Raw genomic sequence first — 14,772 nt, 5'->3', positions numbered from 1 at the left:
GAGACAACAATGTTTGTCTTCAGCTCACGTCAGCATGATGCTATACATAACTTTAAACCAACTCATTTACATTCTTTGTTACTCAATAAAACAAATTTGGCAAATCAGGAGTTTACAATAACACAATGGGGGAAAAGGCAAACATTTATTTTTATTTGCAAGTGCAGTTTCTGCTAATAGTGCTCACAGATCCTTTTAAGCTAGAGTTAGTTTTGGTAAACTCAATGAATATACTTTAAAAAATATCCAATGATAAGAAAATTACAGAAAAGAATTTCCATTACACTGTCAAAAATGTTTGAATCCAAAATCCACTATTTTCTGGAATGATTTGAATGTTTGTCCTGGTTAAAAAGGATTTTCTTTTTATTTTCCTTCTACTTCTACATAGTCCTGTTAAATTAAGACAATATGTTTCATGAACTTTTAGAACTGCCATTTTTTGGATTTAGATTGCTTTTATTCTCACATATTTATATTAATACTTTCAGATTTTACATAAATCATTGGTTTGCTGTGTTTTATGAAGCAAAACTGTAGATCTTATTTATGGTGAGGCATTTCCAGTTTTGGCAGAAAACTGAAAATCTAATCAGTCAAAGGTCATTTTATGCCTTTTATCCTTTTAACTGTAATAAATAATTAGCAACCTATTAATTACAAACATTCTTAATTATGCTTAGAGCAACCAGAGAATTTTCACAAATTTAAATTCATACTTGTTACAGTATGTGAAGTTATTAAGAAAAGCCTCTGGTTTTCCAGTTTGGTAACAAATGGCTTTTGTCTGATGCATAATTAATAAAACTAATGATGACTATGTAGCTCCTCCAGAGATTTAAAGGCAAACCTATATTGACCTACAGTTAACATGCAAATTCATCCAACAAGCAACACAAAATGTATTGTAGTAGTCATTCATTTTATCAACATTCAAGAAGATCTAGACAACAGCACAACTCTCTTATGTCAGAAACACATTATAACATGGTCACAACTGAAATCAGATCATACCTGGAGAAAAAAATCCCTTGCTAATTCATCCTCTAGCGTCAATTCAGACTTCCAGCACGATACATAGTACTGTGGTATGAAGGTAAATACAGACAAGAGTTTGGTGTGCTAGCACACAGAGTTTTAAAAACAGTGACAAACAGAACCAAACATCTTGCCTTGTTCACTCTTCTCTCTCTTGGTGAGCTTGGAATCCCCAAGGTCTCAATGAAACATTCAATTTTGGGAACTGGGTCCAATGATCCTAGCACTGAAAATTGTTCCCTGGGAGGGAAATTTGGCCACAAAGGGTTGTCATGCCCATTCTGGGGTGGGCACAAAGAGTAACATCCCAGTGTGCAAAAAGTGATTTTCTATTAGAAGCCTTGAAGGAAAATACGATTTTTCAAAATATTTAGCTTTATCCCAAGAAATAGTTGGTGGCATATTGTGGCTCAAATTTTGTTTCATTGGTTTTGGTTGGATAAATGAAATGTGCACACCATCACCATCACTCTTAATTCTTCCAGCACATAAGACACTTATTAAGATAAGAAAGATATTCTACTAAAGCTGACGGTGATTGAGAATCATTCAGTATTCAAAGTTCCTAAAGAATTGTTGGTTTTCTGAAAGGGATAAAAAAGTAGGAAAAGCTTTGTTCAAACTCCTGCTAGTAAACAAGTATTACTTCAACTGATACAATGGCTACGTGACATCAAAGTACTATAAATTATCAAAACTATTGTACAGAAAAATTACAAATTCATTGCAAAATACATTACACTGCTACCATTAAGAAAAAAGTGCTTTTTGTTTTCCTTTCTCTCTTTTTTTGTCAGAAAAGTATTCTTTCAATATAGAAAATCCTATGCGGTACCCTGCATGTGGCTAGGATATATCATAACGGAGTTTGTACTGAGTCCTTCTGATTTGCTGGATGAAGGGCTGAAAAATATAATAATGACTTATTAAAGCCATGCTCCAAATGACCATGCCAGCCGTCAGTGGAGAGATGCCTATTAAGACACAAGAAGATGCCCTGGTCTGTCAAACCCTGCTGGTCATCACACTGTCCCACCAATCAGCTGGTCTAGAATGCACAGGCCTTTTGCATGTTCTGTGGTTTTCCTCATGTTCTCCTGAATTATTTTCATGCCTTGACCTAGCTTTGTCACCTATACAAATCCTCTGTTCAGTGGTGTCTGTATTGTCTCATGAGGGGAACGATGCAAGATGGCGGACCTGCTAGTTTTAAGAATGGATGTCCAAGGAGTTCCTGGGCAGTGGCTCTTTGAGAGGGCTCCCTTACCAACATCAGGTCTAGGAATCCCCGGAGCACTGAAGAAACCTGTGAAAACACAGATACCATCCTAAGGATCAACACAAAAACTTAACCCAGTCCCCACAGTGCTTTTCTATGGACAACTTCTAGAAAGTCACCTTAAGGAGAAAGATGTTGGGGAAGCAAAATTAAGGAAGTAGCTTTATTAACATGTGATGTTCTTCTTACCTTCTTCAAGTGTTAAATAACAGGGGTAAATGATGGTGCAACCAAGAATCAAAATTTATTTAACAAATAAAATAGTAATGGTAATAACAGTGGTAAGGGCACCTATTATGAAGTGATGGGTACAAAAAGGTACCCATTACACATGTAATGAAGTAAAATAGAAAAACACGGAACAGTTTCATTTCTTTAAGCAACTGCTACCATCTAGGTTCTTTGGTTCCCCTTTCTTGAGGGGAAACAAGCTTTTGTAAGGATATTTGACATATAGCATTTTCCCTTTAATTTCTTATAAATTATTTGTTGACATCTATCTTAACTATGTTCATGTGCATACATATTAAAGTGAATGGATCAGTAGATCTTTACTTACATATATTTACTTTCCATCTCTGTCAAGATCTAGAATATTTCTATCACTCTTGGAGGCCACCTTGGGTCCCCTTCCTGACAATACCCATCCCTTTGCAGAAGGTCGTCACTCCCCTGACTTCTGATAGCATAAATCAGTTTTGCTTGCTCTTTTAATTTGTAAAAATTCAGTCATCTGCTGTGAACTCTTCCTTGTCTGGCTGCTTTCCCTTGACATGGTGTCTCTGTGATTCAGTCCTGCTGTGTGTGATAAAAGTTTCCTCCTTATCCTTGCTATGTAGCATTATACCACACATTATTTATCCATTTGGAAAACAACATGGAGTGCTTTCTAGGTTTCACCATTAGGATTAAGGATGCCTTCTATATGGCTTTGAAGAGCATTAGTATTCATTTCTATTGGGTATGGAACTATTTTCATACAATAAATTTTAGTCCCTTTTTATTATTTAAACTTAATTCAACACAGTAAATGTTTCAATCTCCTACTCAGTTTAAGTAGTTTTCTTTTTTGTTTTTTGCAGATCCACTCAACCTACATGAATAATTCAACTGAGGCTTTTCCCTAAGATGCAGGACAGAAAAGAGGAAATGCTATCATTACAAACTAATCTCCCCAAAAGGAAGCCTCATGTTCTTGCTTATGGTCTTGACAAATATGGGTGTGTGTGTGTGTGGCTGGATCATTACTTATAAAAGGATCCAATGGAAATGGTCTTTCTGAGCAAGTCCTGCAGGCTAGTGACAGCTCTGAAAGTGGTGATTTTTGGACTTATCATCATTTTTTCCTGAGCTCAGTTCTAATGAGGAAATTTTGGACAACAGGAAAGACCCTGCATAGCCCCTTCTACATATGACACTAACTTTCCTGTCACCTCTTTCATGATCCAGCCCCTGCCCACCTACCCTGTCTTCTTGCTCATGTTGATACAGCTATATGAAGCTTCTACTTCCTGGGTTTTAGGTCCTTGGATTTGAGGTTCCTTCTGCAAAGATCTTTGCATGACTTTACCTTCTTCCCATTCAGGTCCAGCTCAGGTGTTCTTTCCCAGGAAGAGCTTCCTTCACTCTCCAAGCTATATTAGATCTCAATGCGCTCTCCAGCCCTCTACCATGTCACAATATTTTATTTTCTCCAGAGCAGGTAGCACTCTCTGACATTATTCTGTTCCTCCACTTGTTGATAGTTTATTATCTGCTTCCTCTGCTAGAATACAAGCTTTGTAAGAGTCAGGTAATCTGGGGCCTTTGTGCTGCACTATCCCTGGTGATCAGAAGTCCCCAGGAGGTAATGGGTACTCAGTGACTAAGTGCTGAGCTGATTCACTCTTCTAAGTAGCCTTTGAGGAAGGAGCTGATCAGACCTCATTTCTCAAATGAATTCTGAAGTCAGAGAGGCTGAGTCTCTAGTTCAGGGAATGAAGAGAGGAACAGATTGGAAACTAGGTAACTAATTCTGAAATCTGTGTGCCCTTATACAAAGATCTATTACTCTCTGGATGCAATATGACAATCTTTAAAACCACAGAGAGGCTGAAAGATCCAGTAACTATTTTGGATGTAGCAATACACACTTCTCACCTTATGTAGGTCCTTCACTCTTGGAGGTAAACTGTCCCGGATCCTCCTCATTGCCTGGAGGGGAGGCTCATTGAAGTAAGGGGGCTCACCATCAGTCATCTCTATCACCATGATTCCAAGGGACCAGATATCCACCTGTTAGGCACATATCCACTGGTTATATCAGACAGGGAGAATATTCTGAAATGTTGGATGTATCCAAGGAAACCTAATAGATTCATATTCAGTCATAAATCAATATGATATTTACAGTCTTGCGATATTTACAATACAGGATGAGCTACTGGATTACTGAGTTTTTGCCAATTGTCTTTGTTTGCTGTTTAAATTACACTCCAGTGAGGTTTCCTCTAATTAGGTATAAATGATCATTTAACATTGTGAAATGCAGAACTTTAACTTTTATCCTGTTATCTTTTGTAGTTAACTAGCTATCAGCATAGCTGAAAAAAATAACCAAACTTTTCTGTTGTGAAAATAGAAAAATGCATATAAACCATAAAAATGTATTTGACATAGTCATAACAAACTGGAAAGAGCTACACTGCACAATGCAGAATATATCCTGATTCCTTTTACTAATTTGATTTTTTAAAAATAGTTCTTTCTTCACCCACTTTGAAGTTTTCTCCTTATGTGTAATCGTTCTGAAGCAGCATGCACAAAACCTTGTTTTATATAAACCATTTTCAGAGAATGGAGAAAGAAAAGGAAGAGATGACAAGTAATTCCTTCTGTGTAGAAAATGGGAAGGCAGGACATTGAGAAGCCACAGCAATGCTATAAATCCCCATGCTAGTTACTTCCTGTCATAGCCTCATTACACTTCTTATCTGGTTGCTGCACTACTGTTATACCCCTTGCAGTGACTGTCACTGAGAATTCATCTCCTGGGACCACAATAAGAAAAAGAAGCTGAGTGTTCATCTGAGGTCACCCAAAGAAGGAAAAGAGCAGAGTCCTTCCAAACTTAGGAGACATCTTTCGCCCACTGACCCGCACCACATCTTCCCAGCTTTTTCCTCTTCCAAAATCACCATCTGCACCATAGTATGTGGAGATACTATGCTCAGCCATAATGAGCTTCATGGCCTCTATGGTTTTTTTGGGTTTTTTTTTGGTACTGGGGATTGAACTTGGGTCCTTGTGCTTGCGCAACAGGCAGCAAAACCACTGAGCTAAATCCCAGGCCCCAGTGGCCTCTATGTTAATGTGGCACATTGTGCCTTGTAGAGTCAACTCACACTGTTTCCTCCCTAGGAGGCCTTTCCTCCATATTCTCTGCTCCTACATTTCACATCCCTAAGCCCAGCCCTTTGAGAGGTTATGAGTGATTCTCTCCTTTCTAGGGGAAAGAAAAATTTTGCCATATTGCTGAATATGTTATATTAGCATTTGATTATTTTTGCTACAGGAACACACTACTGCTCATTCAATACTACCTCTGTTTTCTGGCAATTTCTCTGATCCTCTGTCTTTTCTCTGCAATCCTGCTTGTTCATCTGCACATCTCTAGCTGTACCTGAAGTCTCACTGCTTTGCTTTATGTGGCCACTGAGAGTGGGAGGAGAATTGGAATGACTCCCCCTCACCTTAGCAACCATGGCGGTGCTACTATAAAAGTACGGGGTGAATACTGGGCTGATGTCCCCAGTGGCAGTCAGAGTTCTTTCTGCTGTCACCTACTCTGTGCCAAGTTAGTGAACAAACATCAAACACGGAGTCAAAAGTCAGCGTCCTGATCTGTGGTAGCCAACTGGGAGTCATTGCATCCTGAGCCTGTCCAGGCCCGGCCACTCTCCACCACGGCCGTCACCACTTACCTCTGTCCCATAAGGCAGCCTAGAAATCACCTCGGGTGCCATCCAGTAGGGGGTGCCCACCAGCGATTTCCTCTTTGGCACCTCTTTGGACACTTGAGCACAGAAACCAAAGTCAGATAACTTTATCTGAGAAGGAAAAGAAAGCAACAATGAGTAATTTGAAAATACTGCCCACCAGGCTTAGAAGTACACACATAAGGCCAGGAATTTAGCTCAGTGGTGCTGTCACCTGCCTCGTAAGCACAAGGTCGCGAGTTCAATCCCTGGTGCCCCCATCAAAAAAGAAGAAGAAGTGCATACACAGACTTAGAAATACAGACAGTTTCAAATTCAAGTTCATTAACAGGCCTCGGAAATATCAGAGAACAGGTTGTGAGATCCTTTCACTGGAAAGGCACAAATCTATCTTAATGGAAAAACTTCTCATAGGTCACTTGGGTTGATTTTCAGATGTCTTCACTCCTGCTGCTTATACCTTTTATGAAATTATGGGTCAACAGCAACAATAGCAAAACTTCAAATTAAATGTAACCAAATATAATAATATTTTCACTGAATCTCAAAACCACAACTTTAACTGAATGTAGCAGATGATGCTTCAGTGTGAGTAAATTGCTGTTTACAATGTGAATTTTGTACAAATTGCTGCAGTTTTAAATTCTTTTGAATTGACCACATTTAGATTTCTGTGTTCCACGAGATGATTCAAACAACCATTTTCTCTTCTGTGTTTGAAATATTGCAAGACCTTCATTTATCTAGGATGCTGAGCTATCACTTTATGTGTTTCCTCCCTTTTCCTTTTAGTTTTGCTCCTTTGTCCATGACAATTAAAGGTGTCATTGTGAGCATCAACGCAAGCGGAAACATGGGGACAGAAACTGAGTGTCAGCACTTGCTTGTCATCATGGAAGATGGGCCTCTGTAGGAGTCAGTATGTGGCCTCTGGAAGAGGATGTCAGTAGGCCACTTAGACTTGTTAGTGATGACAGAATTAAAAAAAAACAACAGTGACTTTGTTTCCATTTTTTTCTTTTTAAATATTTTTCCTTTCTCTTCTTTCCTTTGTGGTTGAAGGAGGGCAAGGGAATGGGGAAAAAATAAGAACCAAGATACATCATGTAAAAGTACAAGTTCTCAGTGATGAATGTCATCGTATTGCATACTTCAAGTGTACCAATAAACTAAATGGAAAAAAACCCAGTGATTCAAGCATTGCTTAACAATGGTTCAGTGTGACCATTTGAAGTTAAAATTTTCTGTAAATCAAAGGTGCAGTCTCTAAGGTTTGAATCCTCTCCGATACTTTTCATATCTTTCTGTACTTCCTTTCTCAACCTTTTTTTCTGGCTCTCCTCTGCTGCCCATATCTTCAATATTGAGATTCCCGACTGCTCTAGTTTCAAAATTCATTTTTTTCTCTTTTTACCTACTCTAGCTACTTTTCCTCCTATGATTGATTTTGAGCTGAGTGTTTAGCTCAGTATGACAGGGCTTGCCTGGCATGCACAAGAACTTGGTTCGATCCCCAGCACCATAAAACAACACAATACACTGTGATAAAATAAAACACAACTGAATTTCTAACTAGTGGATGACCACAGGTGCTTTCAATCAAACTTGAGATCCCTCTCTCTGTTCCTAAATCTAACACCTCACCTATCTTTCCTGCTCTAGTTAATGGCACCAACATCAACCCAGCCATTAAACTGAATTCATGAGAATCATCCTTAATTCTTTCTCCTACCTAACCCAAAATCTTCTTGGTCAGAGTTTTAAAAAATCTATCTTTGTAGTTTTTGGATGCATAATATACTTGATCTCTAATAGGTCTTCAAAATCAAGTTTGTTGAATGGTGGATGAGCCTCAATCATAAGAATTGAAAGAGGTCTCTGAGAATGAAGATGAGATATATTACTATTTGTGATCATGATTCAGCAAAGTGGGCTGGACTGGAGACAAGATCTCCTCACTCGTTAGTATGACATTTTTCAGAAACATAGCAAAGATGAAAAAACTGTATAAAGAAACTTCCTATACCCACCATGTAGATTGTATAATTGTTAATTTTTAGTATATGGGCTTAACCACACACCTATCTATCTATCCATCTTCTTTTTATTTTACTTATTTTATTTTTTTCCCACTAAGTTTATTGGTACATTTTAGGTATAAAATACAGTTACAAACATCACTGGGATCTTGTACCATTACATGAGTATCTTGGTTCTTTTACTTTCCCCTTCCCCTGCCCTCCCTTCATGCCCTCCACCCTTGCCTATTTGAAAAGACTTTGTTTTCATTTTTTTCCTTTTCTCATATTTTTTCTTTTCCCTTTTTTCTTTCCCCTACCCCTCCCACTTCCCCTGCACCTTTAGACCTTTTCTTCCTGTTACACAATATCAATTATACATTTTTTAAATTACAATATCAAGATCTAGGAGACATTACCACAGATTTTACAGAATTTAAAAGGATATAGAAAGCATATTTCAAAAATCTGTTTTGAAATAAATTTGACAACTTCTAAGAAGTACCTTGGAAGACAAATTAATGAAACTAACTCTGGAGGAAATACAAAATTTGAATAGCACCTATTAAAGAAAGTATATTTCTAGCTTGAAAACCTACCTATATGACAATAGCAGGCTCATATACATTTTAACTGATAAATTATATCAAAGAGTTAAATCAGAAAAAAGAAGGATAACTTCTCTCCTCATTTTACAAACTCAACATTGTGCTAATCTTAAAACTCGATAAAGATATTAGAAGAAAAATGTATGAACATAGATAAAAATTTGTTTAACAACACAAACTATTAGAAGTCAGATCTGGCAGGATGTAGAAAGTGGTTTTGTTATAGGGATGGCAGTGTTGGTTCAGCATTGGAAGATCCACCCCCAAGAGTCATCATTTTAACAGAGGAAAGGAAAAAGCCATATGATCCTGTCACTAGTTGGAGAAAAAGTATTGGACTAAATTCTACAGCTGTTCATGGTAAAAGCTATCAGGAGACTAGAAGTAAAACAGAACCTTCTCAACTGATTAAAGACATGTACTCCATACTTCCAGCGAGAATGCCTTATATGAATGGAGAAGATACAATGCTTTCTGCTTAAGGTGGGGAACAAGGGCAGATATGCTTACTCTTTATCTGTCCATTAAACTTTGAAACCTAGGCCCCACCAAAATAGTCTGGCAACAAAATGACACAATTAGGACAGTATTGGCAAGGTAGAAGCAAAATGTTTATATGTAGATGAAATGATCATCTACAGAGAAAATACTAAGAAATCTCTAGGAGCCCCTAGAACTTGTATTTGAATTTAGCAGGATTAGAAAACACAAGGTATATATAAAAATTCAGGTCTGTGTATACTTGCTATAAATGAAGAATTGGATATTGAAATTTAAAAGTTATGCAGGAGTACAAAGGACCTAGAAAAGTTTTAAAAAAAAACAGTTTTGGAAGACCTTTAGTACCTAATTTTAAGACTTCTTCTAAAGCTGCAGTAATCAAGGGAGTGTTGGTGTAAGGAAAGACATATAGATCATTGGAATAAAACAGAGAATCTAGAAATAGAAACACATATATATGGTTCACTGAGTTTTGAAAGATTATTTAACATTAAAATTTTATAGAATATAAACTCAATTCAAGAGCTGAGGAAGAGATAGTGTTTTCAGCAAACGGCACTAGAACACCTGGTATCCGTATATAAAAAATTAACCTCAACCCTTTATTTCCATACATGAAAATAACTTGAAGGGATCTATGAACCTAAATATGAAAGCCTAAAAGTATAAAACCTTAAGAAGAAATTATAAGGGAAAATGTTTATGAATTCAGGGTAGGCAAGGACTACCTAGTATACAAATGACATGATGTATAAAAGAAAAAAATTGATAAATGAGATTCCATCAAAATTTAGAACTTTAAATGACATCATTAAAATGAAAAGTAGTCCTTAAACAGACCATATTTACAATGCATATAACCTATGACTAGAAAACATAAAGAATTCTTAGAGCTCATTAATAGACAACCCAATTAAAAAGTAGACATAAGATGATAAATAGCCAGTACAGCACAAGGAATGGTGTGCAACTCTAGAATCAGAAAAATACTAATCAGTACAATAACAAGATTGAATTATACACTCATTAGGGAGATGAAATTAAAAGGTTTAAAAGCCTTGTCATGACTTTTTTTGTTGTTGGATTCTCCCCCTTTGCATTTAATTTGTTACTCCCAAGGGATTCATTCTGCTGGGTTTCCTGGGGTTGTGATCCTCATTGTCTTTTCCTAGGGTATTGTCTAAAATTTTTTGGAGTTCCAGTTTGATGTTCATGAAGTTCCTGAGGTGCTCTTTATCATGAAAGTATCTTACTTCTCCATCAAGTTTGAAAAACAGTTTTGCAGGGTACATCAATCTGGGTTGGAGGCCGTTTTCCTTTAGGGCTTGAAATACATCATTCCAAGCTCTTCTTGCCTTGAGGGTTTTGCATTGAGAAGTCTTATGTGATTCTGATGGGCTATCCTTTGTATGTGATTTGTTTCTTTTCTCTCACTGCTTGTAGAATTTTGTTCTTCTGTTGGATTTCTGGAATCCTAACTATTATATGCCTATGTGTAGATTTTGTTTGATCAAGGCTAGCTGGAGTCCTATATGCCTCACTTATCTGTATGTCAAGTTCTTTTCCCCTCCTTGGGAAGTTTTCTGCCATCACTTCTGTGAAGAGTTTTTTTATGTCATCTGCACTCTCTCCTGTTTCTTCATTGACTCCAATCAGTCTTATGTTATTCTTCTTTGCATTGTCTAGCAGCTGCTGGATTGATTTCTCGTGTTCCTTTACAATTTTATAGTAATTTTTCTTTTCCTGGTCACTAATTGCAATCTTTTCTTCTGTATCTGAAATTCTACCCTCACATTGGTTCATTCTGCTACGCAGACTTTCGATGGCGTTTTTAATCTCGCGCAAATCTGTTTGCATCTGTTTTAGGGATTCCATTTGTTTCCTATGTTGGGATTCCATCATGTTCCTCAGATCCTCTATTTTTTTTAATCTGTGTCCTCTCTAGATTTATTAATCATGTCTTGTACCATGAGCAAAATCTTTACTGTTACCTGAGTAATTATTTCTGATTTCATTTTTCCCAGATCCTCTTTCGCTGTCAGTTCAGAGAGTCCAGGTAGTTGAGTATCAGATTGTTCCATCTCATTTCTCTTTGCAGTTGCTGTAGGTGATCCAGAAGTCTGTTTTTGAGGCTTGTTTATGTGTCTTCTCATTTCCATGAGGGCGGGGTTGCTTCTGGTGCCTGCGTGGCTCATCTTCTCTGCCCTAGGAGCTTGGGATGGTGGCAGGGGAGCTTCCTTCTGGGTGCTGGGACCAGCTCAGCTTCTCTGCCCTAGGAGCTTGGGATGGTGGCCAAATACTGGAATTCTTAAAGTAAACTCAATAGTTCGTTGCTATTATAGAGAACAAGTCCTTATGTTGTAAGTCCAAGAACTACTACTCTCTGACTTCCATTTGTATTTTTCATTCAGCTAATATTTACCCCAGTAACCACTCTGTGCCAGGCAGCCTGATAGACACTCTCTTGCCAGCCTAGGCCTGGCAGAACCAAGATCCAAACTCCTATCTTTCTTCTTTTTAAATAATTGTTTTATTTTTATATGTGCATCCATCTTATTTTTGATGCATGTTAAGTTAAATTGCCATTATCAGTACACTTAACTCTTAATTTAGCATTAGCTAGAGTTCAATATTTGTTTTTATTTATGAGAAGTGAACTGCACATAAATTAGGTTTACCATGTGATGAGTTTTGACAAGTGCATACACTCGTGTACCTCCAACTCCTATCACTTATACACCACTGGGAAACACTACCATGGGTCCTGGTTTCAAGGAGCCTTGGAATGTGGGTGGTGGTCAATCACTCTTGTAGAGCCATAGTATGGGAAAAGAAGATGACTAAAAATGAAACTCAGCGGAGCTGAGGCAACTGAAATCAAACTATTTCTGGAGATGAAAGAGAACCACATTAAGAAGGCAGAGGAGGAGCACTGGAGAATGATTTGGGAGTGCCAACATGGGGATGGTTCTCAGCTACGAAACACTACTTTTCATGAAATTATAAGTATTGTAGTACAGATAAAGAATAAATCATGTAGCTACAAATATGGCAAAAGAATAATAATGAAAATAATTATTACTCTATACAGTGGGTTGGGTAGGGCTCTCAAAATTCATAACCATCTGAACTGTAGCATGTGACTTTATTCAGAAATGTGGAATATTTTGCAGATATGCACAGTCATATGCTGGATAAAGACATTTTATTCAATAGTAGACTGGATATGGAATGGTAGTCTTACAAAATTACACTCATTACCTAGTAACATCGTAGGCATCCCAGCTTGTGTGAGTAGAGTCTATGATATTTGCACAATGAAGAAATTGCCTAAGGATGCCTTTCTCAGCATGTATCCCCATCATGTTGGGATGCACAACTCTAATTTGTTAAGGTAAGGTCATTCTGGATTAGGGAAGATGCTGAAATGACTGGTGTAATTAAAAGAAAAAGAGGGGGCATGCAGACACACAGAGAAGATCATGTGCAGAAGAGGCAGGGATTGGAGTGTTTTATTCGCAAGCTAAGGAACACCAAGGATTGCTGATAACTTCCAGAAACTAGGAGAAAGGAATGTAACAGAGTCTATCTCAAAGCTTCCAGAAATGACCAACCCTGCCATCATCTTGATTTTTAACTTCCAACCTCCTGAACTGAGAGAATAAATTTCATTAAAAGATCATACAAATCCACTCAGTTTGTGGTAGTTTGTTATGTAATCCTAGTATGTTCTTTAGTGTACCCCTAATATACCCTAGACAAACCTCACTTAAGTCTTACTGCATGCCTGCTAAGCACTTTACATATGCATCCCATTTAACTGCTAACAGGAAACTAATGAGGTAGGAAATGTTATAATCCCCATTTCATAGATAAGGAAGCCAAGGCACAAAGCTGTTAAACCACTTGCAAAGGAGTCAGAGCTTAATGAGTAGAACAGCCAAGATTTAGGTATTTAACTACCGTTCTGAACAGAAAGGCTAAGTCGCCAGGTGAAAGAAGGGAGATAGTGGAATGGTAGAAGTTAAAGATAGATGAGGTGAGAGTAACTGATGACTGGGGCTTCCCAATGGGATAGAAGGTGTCCTGTTACTTTAAGAATCAGCAGAAGTTGCAGCAGCACTATCCCCTGGCAGCTCATCTGACTTTCAGAATCTCAGGCCCCACTCCAGCCCTACTGGCCCTACTGAAATCAGAGTCCTCACTGTCCACAGACTATCAGTGTGTACATTTCATCTTGCAACATACACACTACAGTTGTAAGAAAAAGGAGAGGAAGGAGCATTTTGTGATCATGTAAATTAAGACTGAAGGGCACTTGTTTGTGTAAGGTTTCATCTCTTCACTTCAGCGTCATGACAAAAGTCTTCTTGGTATTTTTGTTGAGCCCCATCTTTCTACCGCTGGCTTGAACACAGGGAGATCCATTTGTACGGCCTTCAAGACCCACCTTAATTTGGTGCCTTTCCACATATTTAATATCATTCATTTCCACACATATTGATATTATCTAGGGACCAAAGAGGTTCCTTGAATGTGGGATTTCCAGTACTAAATCCTGTAAAGTTCCATGCAAGCCAGAAAGAGCTAGTCAACCGATAGTCTGTTCTCAACTCTCTGAGTTGTGTTTGTTTATTTATTTCTTCTTGAAATCCTCAAGTACACCTCAGAATCTTATGCATGTCTTACTTCCTCTGGAATTTTTTCTCAGGAGCCCATATTGAGCTTTCTCCCCTCCAGATAAAGAGAATTTAGTATGTACTCAATCTTGAAAGGGTTTCCTGGTGATGATTGTGTTCCTTTGGCTAGAAATGACATTGCTCAGGGGCACAGTTGATTTTTGATTATGGAGCTTTACAAGCTATCCAAACAGTATATGTCCACAAAGCACTTGCCATTAGATTGGCTTTATTTTATATCGAGACACATACATAACAGTAGATCATATTATAGAAGACACATTGGTGCTCTTTCTGAAACCATCACTGACAGGCTGAAGATGATTTATAGACTCAAATTTGGAATATAGATGAAATGGATATACAATTTTGGAAATTATCAATGTAGGTTTATGGTTTGGAGTAGGGGGACACTGGATTATTTACCACAGAAAGATGCTCTGGAGGAAGATGATTTTCTCAATTGCACTGATAAATCAAGAATCAATTCCAGCAGACTTAAATTATAAAAATTTCCATGTGGTGTGAAGAAGGACCAGTGGCAATGATAGCCCATAATTCTTACTACACTGTTATAAGAGAAATCTATTGTGGAGGGACATGAAAATCCTACAGTCCATCTCTTTTAGCCTGGGATTATTTGCAGAATGTGAAAGAGAGATGTGATATTGA

The 14,772-nt window shown here is 37.7% G+C and overlaps 1 protein-coding gene across 2 annotated transcripts in view; it reads right to left on the bottom strand.

Annotated features, from left to right (window-relative positions):
- Nucleotides 1-443: 443 nt before the first annotated feature.
- The window catches only part of Pak5 (p21 (RAC1) activated kinase 5), a 321,615-nt gene continuing 307,286 nt past the window's right edge, over nt 444-14,772 (bottom strand). For both annotated transcript variants that reach the window (XM_004840815.4, XM_021255058.2), the window contains 3 exons: nt 6,280-6,405; nt 4,457-4,591; nt 444-2,344 (listed from right to left, as the gene is read on the bottom strand). In XM_004840815.4, the coding sequence (XP_004840872.2) occupies nt 2,189-2,344; nt 4,457-4,591; nt 6,280-6,405 (417 nt within the window). In that variant the 3' untranslated portion in view covers nt 444-2,188. The remainder of the gene's footprint in view (nt 2,345-4,456; nt 4,592-6,279; nt 6,406-14,772) is intronic.

Source organism: Heterocephalus glaber, unplaced genomic scaffold (genome assembly GCF_053883595.1).
Source record: "Heterocephalus glaber isolate CG9 unplaced genomic scaffold, H.glaber_assembly_v1.0 deba00001532, whole genome shotgun sequence".
NCBI classification, from domain to species: Eukaryota; Metazoa; Chordata; class Mammalia; order Rodentia; family Bathyergidae; genus Heterocephalus; species Heterocephalus glaber.
The sequence above is the reverse complement of the archived record's forward strand: the minus strand, read 5'-3'. Positions and strand labels throughout refer to the sequence as shown.